The sequence below is a fragment of the Notolepis coatsorum genome, assembly GCF_963971535.1.
Source record: "Notolepis coatsorum genome assembly, chromosome: 8".
In the NCBI taxonomy this organism is placed as follows: Eukaryota; Metazoa; Chordata; class Actinopteri; order Aulopiformes; family Paralepididae; genus Notolepis; species Notolepis coatsorum.
Genome location: NC_140172.1, coordinates 55,617,122 through 55,640,866, shown reverse-complemented (window position 1 = coordinate 55,640,866; position 23,745 = coordinate 55,617,122). Strand labels below are relative to the sequence as shown.

Sequence of the window (23,745 nt, the reverse complement as noted above, 5' to 3'; positions counted from 1 at the left end):
GAGCAGTGAAAATAGATTAGTTGTAATAATTTTTGGAACGTTAATGGTGTGCGTCTGGAGAAAAGTGAAATCGGAAAAAAAGTTACACGCAAACAGAAACAGAAACCTAAGTCCTTTATGCTCTCCCTTCTACCCCTCCGTTTCGAGTCAGCATCTGAAAACATTCTGTTTGGAGGCCAGTTGGAAGGCTACATGACCTGTGAAGAGAATGGGGACACCCTACACTACGTGGCCACGTGCCAAACGGAGTGGTAGGGCCAAGTGATAGAGCCAAGGGTGGTATTGGGATATGTTTCAAAGGATTATACAAAATGTTGCTTAGAAACAACAACATAATCAATGCCATATGGTGGTTTATTGCCACCAGTGTGATGATATATAATAATAATAATAATAATAATAATAATAATAATAATAATAATAATAATAATAATAATAATAATAATAATAATAATAATAATAATAATAATAATAATAATAATAATAATAATAATAATAATAATAATAATAATAATAATAATAATAATAATAATAATAATAATAATAATAATAATAATAATAATAATAATAATAATAATAATAATAATAATAATAATAATAATAATAATAATAATAATAATAATAATAATACACTTTATTTGTATAGCACTTTTCATACAGAAACTGCAGCTCAAAGTGCTTCACAACAGAAAAAAGACAGGCATAAAATGAGCACATAAAGTGCAGACATATAAAATTCACCTTGTTTAAAGAGTAAGATAAAATAGAGCAATAGTGCAGTGCAATAAAATAGTAGAATAGAATAGACATAAAATGAGCACATAAAGTGCAGACATTTTCTTTTTACAGTGCAATAAAATAGTTCTGGATTACTGTTCAACAGTTCAAAGTCATCTTTACCTTCTCTGTTTGGTATCCACAGTTTAAAACTTGACAGTCTTCCCTCCTGTTTGATACCCACTTTGACCCTTCGAACCTCCCACTCAGGGCAAACCTCCCTCTCAGGGCACAGTTCCCTCTATCAGGGTTCAGTTCTATTTGACTCATTCCTACAACCGCAGTGTACCGGCACCAAATTACCACAATGTAGCACTCCCTCTTGTGCGGCATTGCTCATTAGGCACTGGTTGTGACGTAGCTTTAACAGCAATGAAAATAAAATAAACTATTGCCAGAACATGAATAGCTCCCTGGACTTTTTAGTCAACGTCTCTACTGTCTATCCTCCTCTCAAAGATAAGATAAAACATATACGCCCACCAGTAAGGCCTAACAAAATTAATAGTTGGTTTCAGGTTGGTTGTCAGTTTGGCCATGGGTAGGTAGGGAATTTATTTTATTTTATTTTTTTATTTTATTCTTTCCCACGGCGACTATGGATAGGGAATTTCTTTATTTAATTAAAATGTTCACAACAACATGGATGCATGTACTCTGCCAGCATGTTTAATATCCATAATACTAAATGTTTGACTAAGATTTCTATGAAACTTTATTAAAAAAAAAAAAAAAAAAACGTTTTTTTTTTTTTTTATATATAATTTTTTCTAAAAACTCATAAAATATATTGGGTCGCACCTAAATCGGCAGGGTCGGTCGGCAACCTGAAACCAACTATTAATTTTGTTAGGCCTAAACAAGCAATATATCCACCAAGAATCTGATCAGCACATACACAGCACCCTGGTTGCCCCACAGACCCTTACAAAAATAATCATGGTAGTTTGATGGTCATTTCAGTTTTACTAAAGTACTGCCATGGTAAATGTTAGGCTATATTATTGCCACTGTACCACTTTTGTACTTGAATAATAGCATGGTATAACCCAAGTTAAACCATGATACCAATGGTAATATCATGGTATTTGCATCATCTAGGTCACTATAATCATCGTGACCGAAAAATTATGAAAATGCATGATACTTTTTAGAAATACCATGATACTTTTTAGAAATACCATAATACCTTTTAGAAATACCATGATTTATTTTTGTGTAAGGGCTGATAGAAAGCTGGGGCTATTGAATTGTCAGTTAAATGCTTACTTTAGCATATTTGATTAGCTAGCGTTAGCTGTAACATTTGCTACAGTAGATAACATCGGGTGAGTTAAGTAACTGAGCAGCTCAGCTTCACTTAACACACTTAACGGTTTGCTCACTTCTGCTCACTCTGAGTCGCTCAGAGCATTGCTGAGCACTTTCTGACTACATTTTCTTTTACATTTACATTTGGTCATTCAGCTGCTGTGACAACCCCATCCCTCTCCTACAGGTTAGCTAAGTGGTATACAGTACATGTGTATGTGCTAACCTGTCTGTCATTCACAGCCTGGCAATCACAGCCACACCTATTCAGGTGTGTCAGGAGGAGGAGTCATACCTGAGCTCAAAGGCTATATAAGGACTGGCTTCTCCATATTGTCTCTCTCCTCCCAGTCCCAGCTGGCCATGAGTTTTTGTTTGTTTGATTCTCACCTTATCACTTGCATACACCACACACTGACTCATCCATGCACTCACTACATCACTGATATTACTGATCCACTCCAGTCTTTAATTATTTTTTGTAAATAGTTTCATTAGTTAATAAAATAACTTTTCTTTAAATTCTCAACTACTTGTGTGGTCTGTACCCTGAGCATGGTTCATGACACTGCCACTTGTATCCAAAGCGACAGCGTTCTGTACAACAGGTCAGCAGGAAGGGTAACTCGTTCAGCTAAGTAACAAAGTTCATCAAACAGTGTTGAACTTGGGTGCTACAGTCTTGAGTGCATTGTAGTAAAGACATATTAGCACAGTAGGTAGTAATATAGGCAAGGAGAATTATTTAGTAGCAAAGTGCATGATAGTAAAAGACAGTATGAAGGTTAGTTTTATTTTTTTTCTTAATTTCAGATATTGATTGACTAGGCTCAGTATAAGGAAGAAATGGATCCAACATGGACGCTCTTACATCTGTCAAATGCAGATGGGTCATTAAAGGCAGTTGCTCAGCACTCAGAGCAGAACGTTAAGTGATTAAAAAATGCGCTTGGTGCTCACAATGAGCATTCTCACTGTGAGCGCTCAGTTACTTAATGCACCCATTAGCTCTAATGTTTGGTAGGTAATGCTACTGCTACCCATGGAGATATTATTTAAGAACTGGAGGAAGGATGGCAAGTTAATTTCAATGTAAGTTGCTCACCGAGTGCAAGCGGAAGCCCTGAGAGGCAAGTTCAGTAAACAATCATGGTCCTCTGGCTCATAGAACATGTGCAGTATGTGTCTCGCAGTTGATTGATAGATAGATAGATGCTGTCTGCTTGGACTAGTCAACTTCACCAGCTGATATGCTGTCTGCTTGTAGGGGAGACTGGGGTCAATTGAGTATAGGGGTAAGTTGAGCCACCCCTTGTTTCTAGGAAACCGTAAAATAAAGTGAGCATGTGACCAGAAATTTAGGAGGAAGGCACCATTTCATGGTAAGAGCCACATGGCACATGTACTGTATGTCCAAAATGCACTCAGGAATGTGAATTTAATCTATAATCAGTTTCATGAGGATTGTGTTTAGACCAACATAGATAATTTAAAATGTGTTTTATACCTCAGTTGGGGTATCTATAAGCTGCAACATGAGGTAGTAAACCTAGCATGAAAGTGCACCATTTTAACTGTTGGGGCTAATTAATTACATATGGTATCTCTGGGGTAAGTTGAGCCGGTGTTTTAGTTCAGAATGTTCAGATTTTTCAAATTCTGATTAAAGGGCTCCGCACACGGCGGGCGATTTTAGCCAAGCGACCGACTTTTTTTGCGAGCCGACTGACAGAATTGTATCGCCTCCATTGTTATGAATGAGACAGCCCACACGGCAGGAGATTTTGAAGCGACGGTCGCGCCGCTATTTCTGTCGCCTCGCTAAATATCGCCTCAATCCTATTTTTTGAGGCGACAGAGCAAGGACAGTGAGGAAATAACATGACTTCTACAGTAGAAGTAGTACAGAAGTTCTACTGGTGTATCATTTGTACACCATTAATGTATCAATACATTCATTGATCAATAACCTACGTATTATTACCATGCTACTTATGTTCATTATTATTAACAGGAACCATTTAAATAAATAACGTTAGTTTGAGAAGCTATAGTGGCTGCTTGTCATTAACTAATAAATGAACAATGCGCCACGATGCACCTACTAGATGTTTTTATACTCGGGTAACAAAATAAGTTGTGGATGTTGACAGAGTTTAATGTCCAGGCTGCAGCTGATGTGGTTTATAAGGTTTATTGTCCAAAGAAAATGATGGTTGAGAACAGAAGTTTGCGTCTTCAGTGAAAACACATTCTCTCTCAGCTTGTCCAATCGGTGGTAGTGAACGTATCGTAGCGATCAGGCATGCAGTAATGTCAGGAAGAATGAGGAGTGGTTGTATTCGTATTTGGTGGTTTAATTCCAGCTCAATATGGGTTTTACAGGTTAAATACTCCCTCGTAAAGCACAACACAGCTACCTGCTAATATATATATGCTCGCTTCACGACAAACTAACGTCCGGTCCCGGCCGGCGGTCCTTCCTCCTATATCTCCCGGGGGGAAACACCCCCCAGCTAAACAGAGCGACACATAGCTTATTATACCTGAACGGTCGCCTCTGGTGTGGGGGGCCAAGCGATTGTCGTTGAGCGACAGGCGATCGCATCGCCAGGCGACGTCGGTCGCCCGCCGTGTGCAGACCACTTTAGCGTTTTCTTTCAGACCGCAGCTAGGCTGAATTGTGTTTAATAAATGTCAGGCGATTAAAAAAAATTATCTAATTAATTACAGGATTTGTAATTAATTAATCTAATTAATCGCATTTTAATCGCATAACCATTTTATGCCTGATATTCTATATTCTATAATCAATCAATATTATTTCAAATTGCATGTGTCCGGATGGCAGAATTCAGTACTGTATCTACAAAACCTTCTGTTTAATCATCTTCCATCTATTAATTTGCTTCGATTTTTCAGGTCTGGTCAATTTGAGCATGGTGTTATTCACAGTCAAAGATAAAACATTTATAGATTCATTACAATTTACTCAAAATAAAGTTTTCATTCAATCAATCACCGTGCAGATTGATTGATTGAATGAAAATGTTATTAACAGATTGCAGAATGGGTACAATACAGCACGGCTCAATACACACAATTGTTAAGGGATTGCAGACCAGAGAAAGACTTTTGTCTTGTTTACATCAGGGTCCCCCATTTTCAATTCATAATGAATTGTAAGTAAGGGTGCAACTTGCACCGTGCAATCCATTCTTTGTGGATCTAGCTCACAGTATTTCTGACACTGGGAATACATTCCCTGAGATCCATAGATCTCCCTAGAATCAGATACCAAGAACATGCAAATGGACCATATTAAAAAAAAGCCTGTAAATGTGTATTCTACATTCTTATGGAATGAATGAGATACAAAAAAAGATAAAAAAAAAATATGTAATTAATTTTGAGTTAATTTTCATAATTTGCTGTGTAATTAATTAATCTAATTAACGCGATAAACTGACAGCCCTAAAATAAATACATACATATTTGAAGTAGTGACTGTTATTTCATTCAGTACAGACATGTATAACTGTGGAATATCTTAATCCAGGGAGGGGAGGAGGTGGGGGTATATGGGGACTGGAGGGGTGTTAGAAGAGGGGAGTGGAGAAGGGAGGAAGTAGGGATGGAAGGAGGGAGATGGTTCAATTTACCCCGCTCCTGACCTATGCTCAATTTACCCCATAAGTTGTGCCACAAGACCACTTTCTTTGGACATGCTATTATCAAAAACGGTTATGTTCACCCTGATTCAGATCGTCTGTAGTGATTCACAACATTCTGAAATATATGCTGATATATTAGCAACTAAACTATAATTGCCTTCATGCAGTGATCGTGAATATGAAAAGTGGTTCAACTTACCAAAGTCTCCCCTACTAATCAACTTCACCAGCTGATAGATGCTGTCTGCTCTACTAGTCAACTTCACCAGCTGATAGATACTGTCTGCTTGTATTAATCAACTTCACCAGCTGATAGATAGATGCGGTCTGCTCTACTAGTCAACTTCACCAGCTGATAGATAGATGAGGTCTGCTTGTATTAATCAACTTCACCAGCTGATAGATAGATGCTGTCTGCTCTACTAGTCAACTTCACCAGCTGATAGATGCTGTCTGCTTGTATTAATCAACTTTTCCTGATGAATTGAAAATGGGGGACCCTGATGTAAACAAGACGAAAGTCTTTCTCTGGTCTGCATCCCCTTAACAATTGTGTGTATTGAGCTGTACCCATTGTACCCATTCTGCAATCTGTTAATAAAGTTTTCAATCAATCAATCAATCAATTCAATCAATCAAAACCAGCTGATAGATAGATGCTGTCTGCACTCTGCTCTACTAGTCAACTTCACCAGCTGATAGATATATACTGTCTGCTCGTACTCTGGGTGACTTTTCAATATAAACGGTATTCATGATGAAGCACATAATTAAGTTAATAAGTTATTAGAGGACATACCAAGTTGAAGGTATCTTATTAAAAGCGTCCTTTTATATGGTGTGACGGCCACACCACTTGCCGCACATGTTCAGCACTAATGTCGGTAACCACTACACTCCCTCACTACACTGCCTTTCTTTTCATTTTGTCCTTATGCATTGTTAACATCCATAATACCCATACACAAATCAAATAATGCACCACACATTATTATTGTTTCATATAACTTCCATCTTTATTTGCATTATGATATATTACAAGGTCCTCAATTAGTCCACACTTAGTTTACATTGTTTATCATAATTGTTAATTCATCATAACACATTGACTGCCACGCTTCTATCCATCAATGTATGATCACTGCCACCACTCTAAGAAGCCTATGGAGATGTTCACCTTCTTTGCAGGGCTATAACTTTTTAAATTGTATTGCTAAATTGACATTACTATGGCCCATTCAACATCGATTAGCTATCGTTCAGGATGTAGGAACGTTATACTTTTTCATTCATAGATTCATACGAAAATACGTCTAGAATATAAGTATGTTTTTATCGTTTTCTGCAGTAATTCCTAGAACGCTAGTTATAGGCCTAAACGCATAATATAGATGATCGATTGCAGTTTATTCGCGATACACGCTATATTAAAAAAATCCAACTGAATACGATCCTAAACGTTATGACTCATCATGCACGGATGAAAGGGGGGGGGGGGGTCGTTTAAAATTCCGTGATCATCAGTAAATGCTTTATGTAGTATGGGTGAAATATTGATCAGAGCGGTTTGCATTGAAAGAAATAAACAATCAAGCTGAAAGTAACGTTACTGTCCTCTTACCGTTCGCCGATGAGACTGGAGGAAAAAGATCCCACTTATTTGACGTCGATCGACTAGATCCATTTCCGGTTTGTATGGCGTAATAAACGCACAAATCATATCAATTATTGAGTTATGGCAGCGATCCATATACACGGATGTGTGTCTAGAGTCCCGCAACAATATGTGACTGCCGGACGGATTTCCCAGATGCACCGAGATCACCAGAGATCCATTTCCGGTTGTAACTCGCCCGATCATCCACCAGGCGGCGGTATTGAAGCGTTGCACGGTTGTGCAGAGTCCCACTGTCTCAGCAGAGGCTGGGTGGCGGAATTATGAATACCATGGCGAAAAAATGAAATATGATCTCAATAACGTCGTATGCCGTGGCTTGGCAGAATTCGCATGACCAACAAACCCGTCGTACAACGTTATTGGCGGTCAATGTGTTAATTTGTATTTGCTCATGCTGTTTCTTCTTTGTCTTACATGATTTATGTATGTTTTAGCTTGACTCAGTTATTGTAACCCTACATAAATACATAGTATTCAAACTCAATTGTTAATTATAAATTATAGGTGATTTCAGGCCATGTCCACACGAATCCAGATCTTTTGCAAAATGCACATTTTCTTCCACGTTTGGGCCTTTCATCCACACGTAAACGGTGTTTTCAGAAACATAAACGGAGATTTTCGAAAACGCATTTTAAAGTGAAGATTTTCCTAAATATCGGTTCAGTGTATCCGTGTAGCCACTGTGAACGCATAGTCTAGATAAATGATGACGTCACAGCTCACTACGCATGCTCAGACTGTTGTTCTATGGCAATAGGCGCCTGTAGCCTTGAAGCACATGAAGGTAATAACAATGGACAGCGCCTGGTGCTGAAATGGCAGACAGAAGTATACAGTTTCTTCCCCCTCGAATGTATATATTTTATTTTATTGATCTCTACCTCTTAAGCAGTACTGTATATTTGTATATCTTGTATCATAAATGTCTGGATGTGACAGTACTGTATACTCCAGTGCCCTGACAGATTCGGCCATCAGACGTTGCTTGTGTGTAACGGAGATGTATCTGTTATTTAGTTAGGCCTACTGGACATTTTAGTTGACATAAGTAGACTTTTTGTTTTTGTTTATTTATTAAGTTAATATAAACCGTGTTTCGAAAGTTTTTGAGGTTGTTAAATACACTCTTTTGATTTATTTAAGTGGCGAGTGACGTTTTATTCGTTGTCCGTTTATTTCTTACTGAGAGATAATGCAATGTTGAGATCACAATATCCCGATTCCGAAACTAAATAAGGCAAGCCCTTATCACAAACTGTTCCAAAGATATTTAATGTTTTGCTAAACATGTCTAGTGTTGCGCCCGGCTGCTTATAGCTTATCCGCAACAGTAAGTTACTTCCGGGGTAGGCCTGATTGGCCCCGACAGGCACGTGACGCGCAACTTTCTCTGCCGCGCGGCACGCTCCGCGGAGCCGAGCGGCAGAGCTTGCGGAATTACGTAACCGTCCAAATACGCCATGACTTTCATTCGGCGCTTCAGCTCACCTGGCAGAGCAGCGGTCCTGCGATCCTGCGGTCCGTTGTTGGTGAGTTCGAATCCCATCAAATCTTTTTTTTTTAACGTGATTTTTTTTTTAACGTGTATTCTTTCGCCGGTTAAGGTTAGGCATGGTTAAGGTTAAGGTTAAGGTTAGGCATTGTTTCGGAGTTGGTTAAGGTTAGAACGGTTAAGTTTAGGCGCTGTTAAGGAGCTGGTTAAGGTTAGAGTTTGTCTTAGAGAATGGCAATATTCTTTCTATGGTTAAGGTTAGGCATGGTTAAGGTTAAGGTTAAGGTTAGGCATTGTTTCGGAGTTGGTTAAGGTTAGAACGGTTAAGTTTAGGCGCTGTTAAGGAGCTGGTTAAGGTTAGAGTTTGTGTTAGAGAATGGCAATAGACAGCCTATTTCCGCGCGACAGCTCTCAGCAGCCTCGTTGCGCGTCCTGAGTTTGCCGCGTCACGTGCCTGTCGGGGCCAATCAGGCCTACCCCGGAAGTCACTTACTGTTGCGGAACAGTTACAGGCCGCCCGGCTTCAGTTAAAAGCCAAATTGCATTCTAAATTTAGTTAATAGATGCCAGACAGAAGAGCGTCTGCACCTGATGCGCTCTGATACACCAGAGTGCATCAGGTGCAGACGCTCTTCTGTCTGGCGTCTATTAACACAATTTAGAATTTGCTATTTGGTCTAAAGCCGGGGACATTGTATCTGTCAATCGTCCTGTCCGCTCGGTACCACTATGGTATTTTAGATATCGCGTATCGCCACCTACTGGCCCGGCATGCTTGTTGGAGCAATTTATAGTATTTATTTATTTTATTTATATTATTTATTTATTTATTTAGTGTTTGTGTCTGGATCGATTTTTTTTAACACTGTCGTGTGGACGAGGATTTTTTTTAACAGAGCCTGAAAATATCCAGATACGTGTGGACATGGCCTCAGGTTAATGTAATTTATTATTGATGATTTGTCTTTCCCCATGTGTCTGTATTGGTTTGGTCAACCGGTATAAATACCTCCCTCTTGTCTCAGTCTGGAGGTCAGTTTTGTTTGGTTCAGTTGATATTTGTGTTATATATTTTTAGTTTGTTCTGTTTTATTTGACCCGAGTTCTGCTGGGCCCAAGAACAGCTTTGTATAGTTTGGTAATTGTTATTTCTTATTGTTGCACTTTTTTGTTCCCTCTATTCATATTTTTGGGGAAATAAACCGCCTTTTGAGCACTCTACCTACGACTCCCGGTCTGTCTAAAATGCCTTTCTGGGGATTAAGCTGCATTCTAGGGTTTGGCCAGTAGGGAGGATCAGCATGCTGACTGAAACCCCTGCATGGGGGCTGCTGCTACCAGCAAAAGTGGATGTTAGACACTTTGCATCGTGCGGTAGATTTTGTGTGTGTTATGCCTTACTTAATTGCCTATACTGTAGGAATTATTGTGACTGAAGAACTCACAGGCAGCATATATCAATCGCCCTAATGCAGTTGTGTTCAGTGTCCGACGTTTGAATCACAAGGAGTGTTCAAAAAACAGATTGGTCTCTGAGATTATTTACAAGAGAGAACAATTATTTACAAGTAAGAAGATCCTAGCCATGATCAGCGTGCCCGATCTTGCTTAGAATAATTAAATAAAGTACTTATCGACCACAGGGAAAAGGTACATTTGTTACAGCCACAGCCAGGCCTTTCTCTCCCCTGTCTGTCAGCAGATCTCCACGGCCTTATATGGGTCTCTTCCTATTCCCGCCTCACCATCACTCTGCCTACCTGGGCCGGCCTACACACCTGAGAACCCTCACGTCATCACGGAGCCAGGATAAGAGGCCTGCACCCCTGCCACTCCTGGTCCGAGTGTTGTTTTCACCTCCCTTGGTAGTAGGACTCTTCTCTGGACCTCTAGAAACCCTATATACACTATTACTGTGTTAATCCTAGTGTTTCCTGTGTACTCAGTATCCTGCGTCGTATTGACCTTTGTTCTCCTGTGTGTAGGATCTCACCCCTCCGGCCTGCACCCCCACCTACGGACCTTACCAGCCTGCACCCCCCCGGGACCACATGGACACACGTCACCCACTTGCCTCCTCTCACTCCCAGCTATTCACCACCTGCCCCCTTGTCATTCTCTGGGTTGTTATTAAATAACCTAAACCGCTTCATTCTCCTGTGCCTTGTGTTCTGCTCTTGGGTTCACCCGACACCCCCCATAACAACATTATTGTACGTTATGTTATAGCCATAAGTAATATACTGTATTGACATAGTTATGAAAATGTACAATGTGTGCGTATTACAAATAAGTACACATATTGAATTTCTTTTATTTCTTTTTTATATTTTTTTTGGCGTTTTATCGCTTTATTTATTCTACTGGGCAGTCCAGTAGAGAGAGACAGAGGAGGAATGGGAGACAGAGTGGGGGGAAGACATTCGGCAAATAACGACGGGTTCGGGAGTCGAACCCGGGTCGGCCGTGTCGTGGCTGAGCGCGCTATGTGGTTCGCCACTGGGGCACCCACATATTGAAGTTTTTACGAAAATGTACAATGTACATACATATATATATATTTTTTGTATTATGAAAACATTTGAGTTCCCCTGCTGGGGAACAAACCCAGGATGCTCACATGCCTTTACCTCAAGACTACCGAAACACAGGGCGGCTGGGTAGCGCAGCCGCAGCGGACTAAGCGCTCGCCTACCATCGCAGAGACACCGGGTTCGAATCCAGCTGTCAGCGGTACCTCCGGCTTGGTCAGTCGTCCCTACTAACACAATTGGCAGTGTTAGCGGGTGGGAAGCCAGTGGGGTATGTATCCTGGTCGTTGTAAACAGCGACTCCTACTGGTCGGTCGGGGCGCCTGCTCAGCAGGGAAGGGATCTAGGAGAGGTAGTGTGATCCTCCCACGCGTTACACTCCCCCAGTGAGAGAAGCGGCTGGCTGACTCCACATGTATCGGAGGAGACATGTGATAGTCTTCAACCCTCCCTAGGCCGGCAAGTGGGGGGGGAAATGCGTGCAACGACCAGGAAGGGAATTGGCATAACGACGAAATTGGGATGGGAGAAAAAAACGGGAAAAAATAGATTAAAAAAAAGACTACCGAAACACACTTTTCTGATAGCCTCGCCCAAACCCTAATCTTAACCTTAACCTTAACCCTAACGTTCTATTTTAATAATTATACTGTAGTATTGCTGTGTTTGTATTAGGGTAGGTGGGTGTCTTAGTCTTAGGACTCCCAGTCGTGGTGATTTGTTTTGGACTTTTGCCGATAAGAAACATGAATATATTACTTATACAAGACATAAATATATTGCTTATGACTATAACATAATGTACATTAGGTGCCCCAAGTCGACCACTGGACGTCTTCAGTTCAACGTCTTCCCCCAGGCCGTCCACCTGAACTCTCCACTTCGGCCTCTGCTCTGCCCCCAGGCTGACCACCAGACATTCCCACTTTGCTCTCTGCCTTGCCCCCTGGCTGCCTGCCTGTTGTCCCCTCAGCTCCCTTCTGTAGTGTGCATCAGGAGGCGTTCATTGGGGGGGGGACTCTAGTTCTCTCTCTGCTCTTGCTCTCTCTTAGTTTGTACAGAGTTAGTGTATATTTCTTGAGTCTTTTTCTAGTAGTTGTTCTGTCAGCTTTCTGCTGTGTTTTTTGTATTCTTGTTGGTGTCCCATTGGCGTGTTTTGTTGTTTTGCTTTACTTCCATGTCTTTTCCTGTGTGTCGCAGAAGATCCTGTCCATCTCATGCCTGCCTCTACCATGGAACCCTGCCCCAACCCGCTCTCAGTGTTGGGAAAGTTCACTTTCTACATGAACTAATTCAGTTCACAGTTCATAGTTCATAATAATTTTTTTTAACTAGTTTATAGTTTATAGTTCTTTTTTCGATACGTTGCTGCAAGCTATTATTTGTAAAAATTATTGCCACAACCCATAGAACCACAGACAGAAATCAGAATACTGGCATTTCCATCACACTGGGATTATTTATCAGTGTTTTCCCTACCATTGCCTTGAAGGGGTGGCCCACGTCACTCGTAACGAGTCTCTCTCTCTCTGCGCGCAACACGCACACACCGAAACCTTTCAGTGTGTGTGTGTGTGTGCACGCGCGTCCCAAATCTGGCACACTTTTGAACGAAGTTATACTGTAATAGAGCGCCAAGAATGAACGTGTTCACAATTACGTTCATCTAGTGGAAATACAGTATTTTCAGTTCACGTTCGCCCAAAATATGAACGAGTTCATGAACGATCGTTCAGGTACATCACTGGCCCGCTCTACCCCCTCTAACCTTGGACTCAGCTTGGCCTCCTCTCTACCCAGCTCCTTTCTAAACCCCTCTTCCCAGCCCATTCCTTTCCCAGGCTCTCAGCATCACCCCAAGACCCCCTCCGTCTGGACTCTACCTTCCCCCAGTCCTTTACCAAGAAACCACTACCTGCCTGCCTCTCTGCGCTCAGGTTCCCAGCACTAGTCCTGACACATCAGTGATGGAGAGCACCACAGATGTAATATCAGTCACCGGCTCATGGTTGTAACCCTCTGTGTCGTCAAACCTGGAACCCTCTGGTCAGCCCCAGCTTCCCACCCCCACTTTACCCTGTTCCCACGTCATGGATTGAGGTCAACAGGTGGCGTGTTTGACGCAGCATTAATTAAACTCTCTAATCCCTAAACCGTATATATATATATATATATATATATATATATATATATATATATATATATATATAGATCTCAACTTCAAAGTCGGTAATGACCAGCTATTCTCACACCTTCACATTCAGCTGACTAACTTGTTCATCTATATTCCGTTCGAGGAGGGGAGCGTAATGTCTCACCACATAGCCGTGTTCTAGAACTAGGCCTGAGAACGGTAGCCTACTACACTGCACCTGTTTTTTTTGTGTTTTTTTTTATAATAATAACACTGATTTTACACTGAATATTGTGGGGGGGGAAAGGTTGCTGCATTTGTAATTTGTAATTCAGAAAAGATTATTGTTAGAAGCAGCATGTTAGCATTCCTCACTGAAATGTATGCTCACTTGTGCACAGGAGGAGCTGATCTTTGACCTACTGGGTGAACCTCGTGAACAGTGAGTTCTAAGAGCAGAGTGTGGGTAGTAGGGTCAGTAGCTAACTGTCTGACTGTGTAGGTACTGGGGGATTTCAGACACAGCCGTAAGACATAACATACTTGGGAGGACTGAAGTGGCCGCTCGTAATATTAGAAGAAGAAAATTGTTTCCACGTGCTAGCTATATCAAGAGGATATGATGTCAGTTATGCAAAATAAATAAATGCTGGGGTCGGGCTACATGAGGAATGTGTAGAACATGGTCTACAACCTGCAATTACATGCATAAGTATGTGATTTGGCTTCACGTAGCAACTGCCAGTGAAAATGAGCCTGCAACCTAACTTTATGCTAGCTATGATTGACAAACTGTAAGCCCTGACAGTAGACCCTATATTTGACAACAAGGCTGGCTTGCTAGCCAGATACTGTATCTCATTGTCCCCAAATATGCAAAGTAGCCATGTGCTTTATTCCGCAAGAGTCGGTATTGACATGCTGCTAATGTTTGTTTGATGAAACACTTCCTTATGTCAAACTAAATAAATACTGCCTCTCACCAGAGTGCTTTACTAACTCAGTCTTGATGAAAATATATCTGTCCAACAGAATAGTTTCACATTCATGAATCAAATAAAAATCACAGTAGTGAAAGTTCACAATTTGATACCAAGTGCATCACCTGCAAATGGTGGATAATGTACATTGTAATTTGTAATGTTGTGACAGTGCATCATTACTGCTAACATGGTGGATACTGTACATTGTAATGTTGTGACAGTGCATCATTACTGCTAACATGGTGGATACTGTACATTGTAATGTTGTGACAGTGCATCATTACTGCTAACATGGTGGACCAACGTATTATATGAGAATGATTTGAAGGGTGACATGAGAGTATAGTCTAGTGTGTGTGTGTGTGTGTGTGTGTGTGCATGTGTGATTGTGTTGTGTGTAGTTGAAGTATTTGCAAATTGTATGGTATTATATGTATTGGTAATCGTGTCATACTTGCTGAAGTATATAATTGTTGATGGGGGATGGAAACATATAAGCTTTGCTTCTTCCATCTCCTTTTCAAACAGTGTATAGTTTTTGGCTGTTTTATTTTTAAACTTTTGGGGGGGGGGGGGGGGGGGTTCCTCTTTTCCCATTTCATTTATTTTCAAATGTTGTTTTGCCGGACAATGGTAAATGTAGCCAAACTAACACTGTGGTTTGAAATAAAACGATTGAATCTTGAATGAAACTGTACATTGTAACGTTGTGACAGTGCATAATTACTAGGGCTGTACCGAATGCTTCGAAGCTTCGATCATAATGTTGACATTCAAATTCTAAATCAACATTCGAAATAAAAAATTAAAATTAAAATATATATATTAAATTAAATTAAATCTTTTTTGTATATGTCTATTCAATCTGTTTAAACCAATGGGGTTTTTCTTCACAGTTGCAGATAAAGTTTAGGCTACACTAATATTATAATATTATACTATAAGACGTCACCATCACTTTCGTACCAACTGTGACCTTATTGGATTATTTATATTTGACAAAACTGATGAGTTATATTCATTAAAGAAAGTTGATTTAATAAATTAAAAAAATACTAATTTAATCAGATTAATCACTTTATTCAAATTGAGGAATTAGTTAAAAATATATATATATTTTATTTTTTTACAGACATTCAAAGCTTCGTTTGAATACTTCAATAGAAGCTTTGAATGTTAAAAAATGACATTCGGTACAGCCCTAATAATTACTGCTAACATGGTGGATACTGTACATTGTAATGATGCGACAGTGCATCATTACTGCTAACATGGTGGATACTGTACATTGTAATGTTGTGACAGTGTATCATTACTGCTAATATGGTGGATACTGTACATTGTAATGTTGTTCTACCTATTCTACAATCTGTTAATAAAAGTTTCAATCAATCAAATTTGATTGATTGAAAATGTTATTAACAGATCGCAGAATGGGTACAATACAGTAAGGCTCAATACACACAATTGTTAAGGGGATGCAGAGAAGAGAAAGACTTTCTTCTTGTTTACACCACGGTCCCCCATTTTCAATTCATAATGAATTGTAAGTAGGGTGCAACTAGCACCGTGCAATCCATTATTTGTGGATCTAGCCCTAGTCTTGTTTTATGTTTGTTTGGGACATTTCCACTGACCTGGAACTGGAAATAACACAGGAAACCTGCCGCAAGAACTGTGGGATTGAAACGATCGTGTGGCAACCATCTAGTCCACACTTCAACCATCTAGTCCACACTTCAACCATCTAGTCCACACTTCAACCATCTAGTCCACACTTCAACCATCTAGTCCACACTTCAACCATCTAGTCCACACTTCAACCATCTAGTACACACTTCAACCATCTAGTCCACACTTCAACCATCTAGTACACACTTCAACCATCTAGTCCACACTTCAACCATCTAGTCCACACTTCAACCATCTAGTCCACACTTCAACCATCTAGTCCACACTTGACCATCCAGTCCACACTTCAACCATCCAGTACACACTTCAACCATCTAGTCCACACTTCAACCATCTAGTCCACACTTGACTTGGGGCGGCGTGGCTCAGTGGTAGAGCGGGTCATCCAATGATCGAAGGGTTGGAGGTTCGAATCGCGCTCAAGCCCATATCCATCCCACTGCCGTTGTGTCCTTGGGCAAGACACTTAACCTACTTGCCTCGTATGAATGTGTATCCATGTGAATGAATGTTGGTGGTGGTCGGAGGGGCCGTAGGCGCTGATTATTCGCCACGCTTCCGTGAGTCTGCCTCAGGGCAGCTCTGGCTGCAATTGTAGCTTACCACCACCGGTATGACTGTGTATGAACAAATAATGGACTCTGTACGCGCTCTGGGGTCACTGGGTGTTATGAAGAGCGCTATATAAATCCAATCCATTATTATTATTATTGACCGTCCAGTCCACACTTCAACCATCCAGTACACACTTCAACCATCTAGTCCACACTTCAACCATCTAGTCCACACTTGACCGTCCAGTACACACTTCAACCATCTAGTCCACACTTCAACCATCTAGTCCACACTTCAACCATCTAGTCCACACTTCAACCATCCAGTCCACACTTCAACAAATCACATATTGAAAATGTCACACAATATATTATGTAGCCTGGAGAATATAGTATGTAGCCTTGATAATATAGTATGGAGAATATAGTATGTAGCATGGAGAATATAGTATGTAGCCTTGATAATATAGTATGTAGCATGGAGAATATAGTATGTAGCATGGAGAATATAGTAGTAGGGGTGGACGGTATGGTCTAAAATTTATATCACGGTATAATTTGAAGCATAGACGGTAACGGTATATATCACGGTATCAGTGTTTCCGTTAGAATATTTTTTTTTGCCTGATAGGCAGGCTATATAAAGAATGACATCCTCAAGGCATGTAGATTTATAATATTTAACTTAAAACTAGGCTACTTTTGCGTATAAAGTCATTATATTCCAAATAAAATAAGTCCCGAGTCGAGACTCCGTGCTGCTCCCATTGCAAACAGCGAGGCTGGATGCTGGATTTAGCTAGAAGCATATGTAGCTGCAGAGCCGCAGAACCATGGGCGCTTTCAGGAGCCATTGGCAATTCAGCCGTTGGGTGGGGGGGCGCTGTTGAGCGGGCCTGTGACCAGACCTAAAAGCGCCCATGGTTCTGCGGCTCTGCAGCTACATGCTATTCGCAACTCCACTGCTGCAGCCATCCTCCCGCTGCAGCCGTCGTTATCATAACACTACACACATATCATAATGTTTACAGCAAACTGTAGTTGATCACCAGGTATGTTTTATTAACGTAGAATAATTCATATAAGAAAAACGATAGGGAAATCCCTTACCTTTCTCCACTGGTTAAAAATGCCAGGAACTGAAATTGAAACTTGCTGTGCGCTGCGGTGATATGTGTTTATTATGAAATGACAATTGCGTGTTGACACGCCCACTGCGCGAAGCCTCCTAAATAACTTTTTCCAGTTTGCACATATCTATTATCTATGACTAATTCTATCTATTTTTAGGGGCAAATGCGATTGAAATAGTCGCGCTGTGGTTACATGACGTCATTGCTCTTTTAGAGCTGCTCTACCGGTTACACGGTATAGTCAAAATCCATACCGTAGAGCAAATTCATACCGTTTATACCGTATACCGTTTATACCGTCCACCCCTAGTATGTAGCATGGAGAATATAGTATGTAGCATTGAGAATATAGTATATAGCATGGAGAATATAGTATATAGCATGGAGAATATAGTATGTAGCATGGAGAATATAGTATATAGCATGGAGAATATAGTATGTAGCATGGAGAATATAGTATATAGCATGGAGAATATAGTATGTAGCATGGAGAATATAGTATGTAGCATGGAGAATATAGTATGTAGCATGGAGAATATAGTATATAGCATGGAGAATATAGTATGTAGCATGGAGAATATAGTATGTAGCCTGAAGAATATAGTATGTAGCATGGAGAATATAGTATATAGCATGGAGAATATAGTATATAGCATGGAGAATATAGTATATAGCATGGATAATATATTATGTAGCCTGAAGAATATAGTATGTAGCATGGAGAATATAGTATGTAGCCTTGATAATATAGTATATAGCATGGATAATATAGTATGTAGCCTAAATAATATAGTATGTAGCATGGAGAATATAGTATGTAGCCTTGATAATATAGTATATAGCATGGAGAATATAGTATGTAGCCTGAAGAATTCGGAAGCAGTCACCTTTCTGACCTAGGACTAATAGGAACCCAAGGAGGACAATAACACTACCTGATGCATACTGCACCTTATGTGACACTGTGAATACTGTGAATATATATTTCAGTTAGTTAGATAGTTAATTATATTGACAAATTTGTTTACACTGCTGTTTTTTTTTACCACCTGTACCCCCCCCCCCTTCCCCCATGCTCAGTATATTTTGACTGTATTTATTTACTGTATATTTTATTTCATTTTATTCTATTTTACTCTACTCTTATCCTAGGCAACTTGATTTGATTTGTGTTATTATTTAATTCGTGACCGTCCTGTCTAAATGTTTAAATGTTGAGCGATTTGCAGTGTAAAATTTCCCACGGGATAATAAAAGTATTTCTATTCTATTCAATTCTATTCTCGACTGAGGGATCGGCCAGAAGCCCTGGAAGTCCCTAGAGGACCTATACAAGATGTCCTTTAAAGTCCCTAGGCCTAGAGGACCTATACAAGATGTCCTTTAACACTTTGGTTGCCACTTGTTAACATGGTAAAACGTGGTTGAATGCCAGCACCCACTTCAATGATAGCGTTGTGAACGCATAATCTCTGTCTTAAAACTGTAAATATGTATTCCACGTTGTTTTGCGGCTCGGCGATCACTTGGATCCTTCAGTTGGCTTGACGGAAAAGTAAAATGAGGAAACTGGCCCCCCCCCCTTCATCAGTCTAATCTAATGGGGTGCAGTTACACAGGGAGAGACGATAGGGGGTGGTATTTTCCCAATGGAGCTCAGAGAGAGTCTGCAACACTAGCGTGAGGCTCGATTTATGAAATATGAATTCAAATCGCTAATAAAAAGAAATACGACAAACAAACGCTATATAGCGTTGCTGGCATTCAACTGGCGGCATAAACTAACGACAAAACGCGTCCATGGCACTCAAAGTGTTAAAGGCACAACAACTCAATAATGTAATACAATAGCCATGCAATGCCTTGTAAGTAATCAAAATAATCTTTGAAATAACCCCTATACTGTAAGGAGGCCAGAACAGAAGTGATGTGGGACCTGCATCTAGTCTGAGTCAAAAGCCGTGCAGATGTATTGCGTAGGAGGTGTAAGCGAGCCGTGGCAGCCCTGCTGAGGCAAGAGAACAAGGCTTTACACCAGTCTAGAAATAACGACTCCATGTCTTCATCTGACAACACTAACCTGATGAACAGGACTGAAGCAGCTTTGCTGACGTGTTGCTGAAGCTTCATGTGAGGATCATAAATGACTCCCAGATTCTCAGATGCAGACTTGATATATTCAGGCGCCCGTGGACCAACACACGAATAATGAATTCTACCAGCTATGTGATGAGAAGAATGTGTGTTTAGGGATGCGCTGATATGGACTTTTTGGCCGATGCCGATAACCAATATTACCAATGAGCTATCTGCACTTCCTGTATAGGAGCATCATAAAACCTCCTCTACTGTTCCTTCTGTATATGATCATCATATGAACCTCCTCAAATGGTCCTCATGCATATGAGCATCGTAACCTCCTCTACTCCTCCTGTATGATGCACTCCTCCTGTATAAGATCATTAGAGCCTCCTCTACTCCTCCTGTATGATGCACTCCTCCTGTATAAGATCATTAGAGCCTCCTCTACTCCTCCTGTATGATGCACTCCTCCTGTATAAGATCATTAGAGCCTCCTCTACTCCTCCTGTATGATGCACTCCTCCTGTATAAGATCATTAGAGCCTCCTCTACTCCTCCTGTATGATGCACTCCTCCTGTATAAGATCATTAGAGCCTCCTCTACTCCTCCTGTATGATGCACTCCTCCTGTATAAGATCATTAGAGCCTCCTCTACTCCTCCTGTATGATGCACTCCTCCTGTATAAGATCATTAGTGCCTCCTCTACTCCTCCTGTATGATGCACTCCTCCTGTATAAGATCATTAGAGCTTCCTCTACTCCTCCTGTATGATGCACTCCTCCTGTATAAGATCATTAGAGCCCTCTCTACTCTTCCTCCTCTATCTAAATTGTAAATGGACTGCATTTATATAGCACTTTTTATGCAAAGCGCTTTACAACTTATGCCTCACATTCACCCATTCACTCACACAACCATGCATGCCTGCTCATCGGGAGCAGTTAGGGGTTAAGTTCGACACACCACCGGGAGGAGCCGGAATCTAACCGGGAACCTTCTGATTACCAGATGGCCATTCTACCTCCTGAGTCACTGCCACTCTATCTATCTATCTATCTATCTATCTATCTATCTATCTATCTATCTATCTATCTATCTATCTATCTATCTATCTATCTATCTATCTATCTATCTATCTATCTATCTATCTATCTATCTATCTATCTATCTATCTATCTATCTATCTATCTATAAGTAACTATATACGTTTACAGTATGTCATTTGATATTTGACACCATTTTTCCCTGCTATGTGACTTAACACAGTACCATCAAGTCCCACAGGGTGTATAAATAGAGAACAATGGCGACAAACCAGTCACCTGTCGTTGTCAATCAGAGCTCTCCAAAGATTATAAGGCTGACCAAACTGTCCCCGCTCAGAAGTCTATCAAAAGAAAGACACCAACAAGCCAACAATAAAAGGAGGCCTAGTATATATATCTATATCTATAAAATTATTTTTTAATACTGCATATAACACAGTCAAAACTCAACTCCCATCTCTATAGAAAGACTTATCTACATCCCACAATATACGTACATAGCGGGCAACAAGTGCTCTGAAGAACAAAAAAGTGCTGCCAGACTTAAAACGAATGAGTCTAATGCAGCCAGGACATCATGAGAACTTTTATTCACTCCTTTTTGGGGGAATCAGGTCATTTGTAGTAACACTCCATGGCAACATGTAAAAGTTACAAAGCATAGAAAGGTCAAAGAAAAATAGAAAAAGCGACAGAAATGAACAAAAATATTATAAAAACGAAATAAGGAATAGAAAAAACATCTTACTGTACGCAGGAACTGAATCTCCTCCTCCCCATCCGTGCCTTCTGCCATCTTAAAGGGAGAAGAGTGCAGTGTGGCGCTTCCTCCCAAGTCGCTCCAACTCCAACTCCTCGTCTACTGCGTGTGTGTGTCTGTGTGTATGTGTATGTGTATGTGTGTGTGTGTTTGTGTGTGTGTGTATGTTTTGTGTGTGTGTGTGTGTGTGTGTGTGTGTGTGTGTGTGTGTGTGTGTGTGTGTGTGTGTGTGTGTGTGTGTGTGTGTGTGTGTGTGTGTGTGTGTGTGTGTGTGTGTGTGTGTGTGTGTGTGTGTGTGTGTGTGCATGTGTGTGTGTGTGTGTGTGTGTGGGCACCAGACCAAAGGACAATGTTGGTGTGGGTTTCTGAAGGACAAACTGGGGGTATTTCTGCATGTGTTATGAAACCGTAGGAAGATTGGCAGTCAGCGTCTGTCCACTGCAGCATTAAAAAGGGGTGGAGCCAACAGGCAAAGTTGTGCCTCCAGTTAAAGTCGAGATTAATTGTACAGTTAGTTCCAACCAAGTCATTTGATTGGACAAGAGGCATTCCATTCAGTATAACAGCACTGGGACTTTTAACTATAGTATCACTCCACTGCACAGGTGTTCTATTAATAACCATTCATTTCCACCCCTTCCCCTCAAGCCCACAGTAGTTGAGAGGGAGGAGGGAGCCACAGCATGATTCTACAGTTATTTTGAAACGTCTTTGGGAACTTGTAGAAGATGACAGAAAGGTAGCCTTCGATCAAGAAGAAAGGCAAAACAAATGCAGTCGTCCAGCAGTAACGTGTGTAGACCTATACAAAGTAGCAAGCTGTGCAGAGAAATGTTTGTGTTCCAAGTCCAAGCCTATTATATTTTATGACCTTATCGATGCCTTAATGTAGATGATACATAAAATCCTTGTATTCAAAAGATTTCTGAAATGGTAATAGATATATTATACATAATCAATATGCAAAATAAAGCGCATTCCATAGAAATAACCATGACATGAGACTTGCCTTGGAATACTAGTGTTACTGTGTGGTCTGGACCATAAGAGAGAATCCTGACTACTGATGGTAAACCAACTGCCCGTACTCGCTGGTATTGCCCTGGCTACCATCAGATGAGAAGCAGCCACACTGGCCCTTTCCCGCAAGGCACAGATCAGTGCATCCCACCTCCTTCACAATACCACCACAGAGACACCACGATGTGTGCGCCTAAAGTCACGGCGCCCCTTTTCCATGCAAGCCTACAGGCTACTCCACACAACACAATCTGACCAAAGCCTCCTGGGTCAGGACGAGATGGAGCGACCAGTGGAGGTCAGCAGAACCATCCAGGCTGCACCTCTACATCAATGACCCTCTGGACGTCCCTGGTCAGGACTTGCCCCGGAAGCAGTGGACAACCCTCAACCGCCTAAGGACCGGCGTCGGACGCTACGGCGCCTCAATGAAGAGGTGGGGCCTCAAGGACAGTGCCTCATGCGAGTGTGGAGCCCCTGCACAGACTGTGGAACATATAATCACCAGTTGCCCCAAACACCGGCCACCGTATGGAGAACGCGGTCTGATGGAACTGGACGACGAAACGTTGGCCTGGCTTGCCTCAACAGAGCTGCAGGTCTAAAGATACACGCCAGAAGAAGAAGTGTGGTTTGGACCATAGCGAGCATCCTGAAATGTCACAGTGTGGTCTGGACCATAAGAGAGAATCCTGATTAGTACTACTGATGTCACAGTAATACAAAAATTGGAAAGGTATGGGATCAGAGGAGTAGGGCTCAAATGGTTAAAAAGTTACTTAGAACAAAGACAACAGTTTGTGCAGTTGGGGGAGTACAGGTCCATTCAGTCAAACATAATCTGTGGTGTGACGCAAGGGTCAATTCTGGGCC

At 40.9% G+C, this 23,745-nt stretch overlaps 1 protein-coding gene across 1 annotated transcript in view; it reads right to left on the bottom strand.

Annotated features, from left to right (window-relative positions):
* LOC311233659 (ryanodine receptor 1-like) overlaps positions 1-21,888 on the bottom strand; it is a gene marked incomplete at both ends in the record, with an annotated part of 453,326 nt that extends 431,438 nt beyond the window's left edge. The window contains one exon of the mRNA XM_084320641.1: positions 21,841-21,888. Within this exon, the coding sequence (XP_084176767.1) occupies positions 21,841-21,888 (48 nt within the window). The remainder of the gene's footprint in view (positions 1-21,840) is intronic.
* Between the last annotated feature and the right edge of the window lie 1,857 nt (positions 21,889-23,745).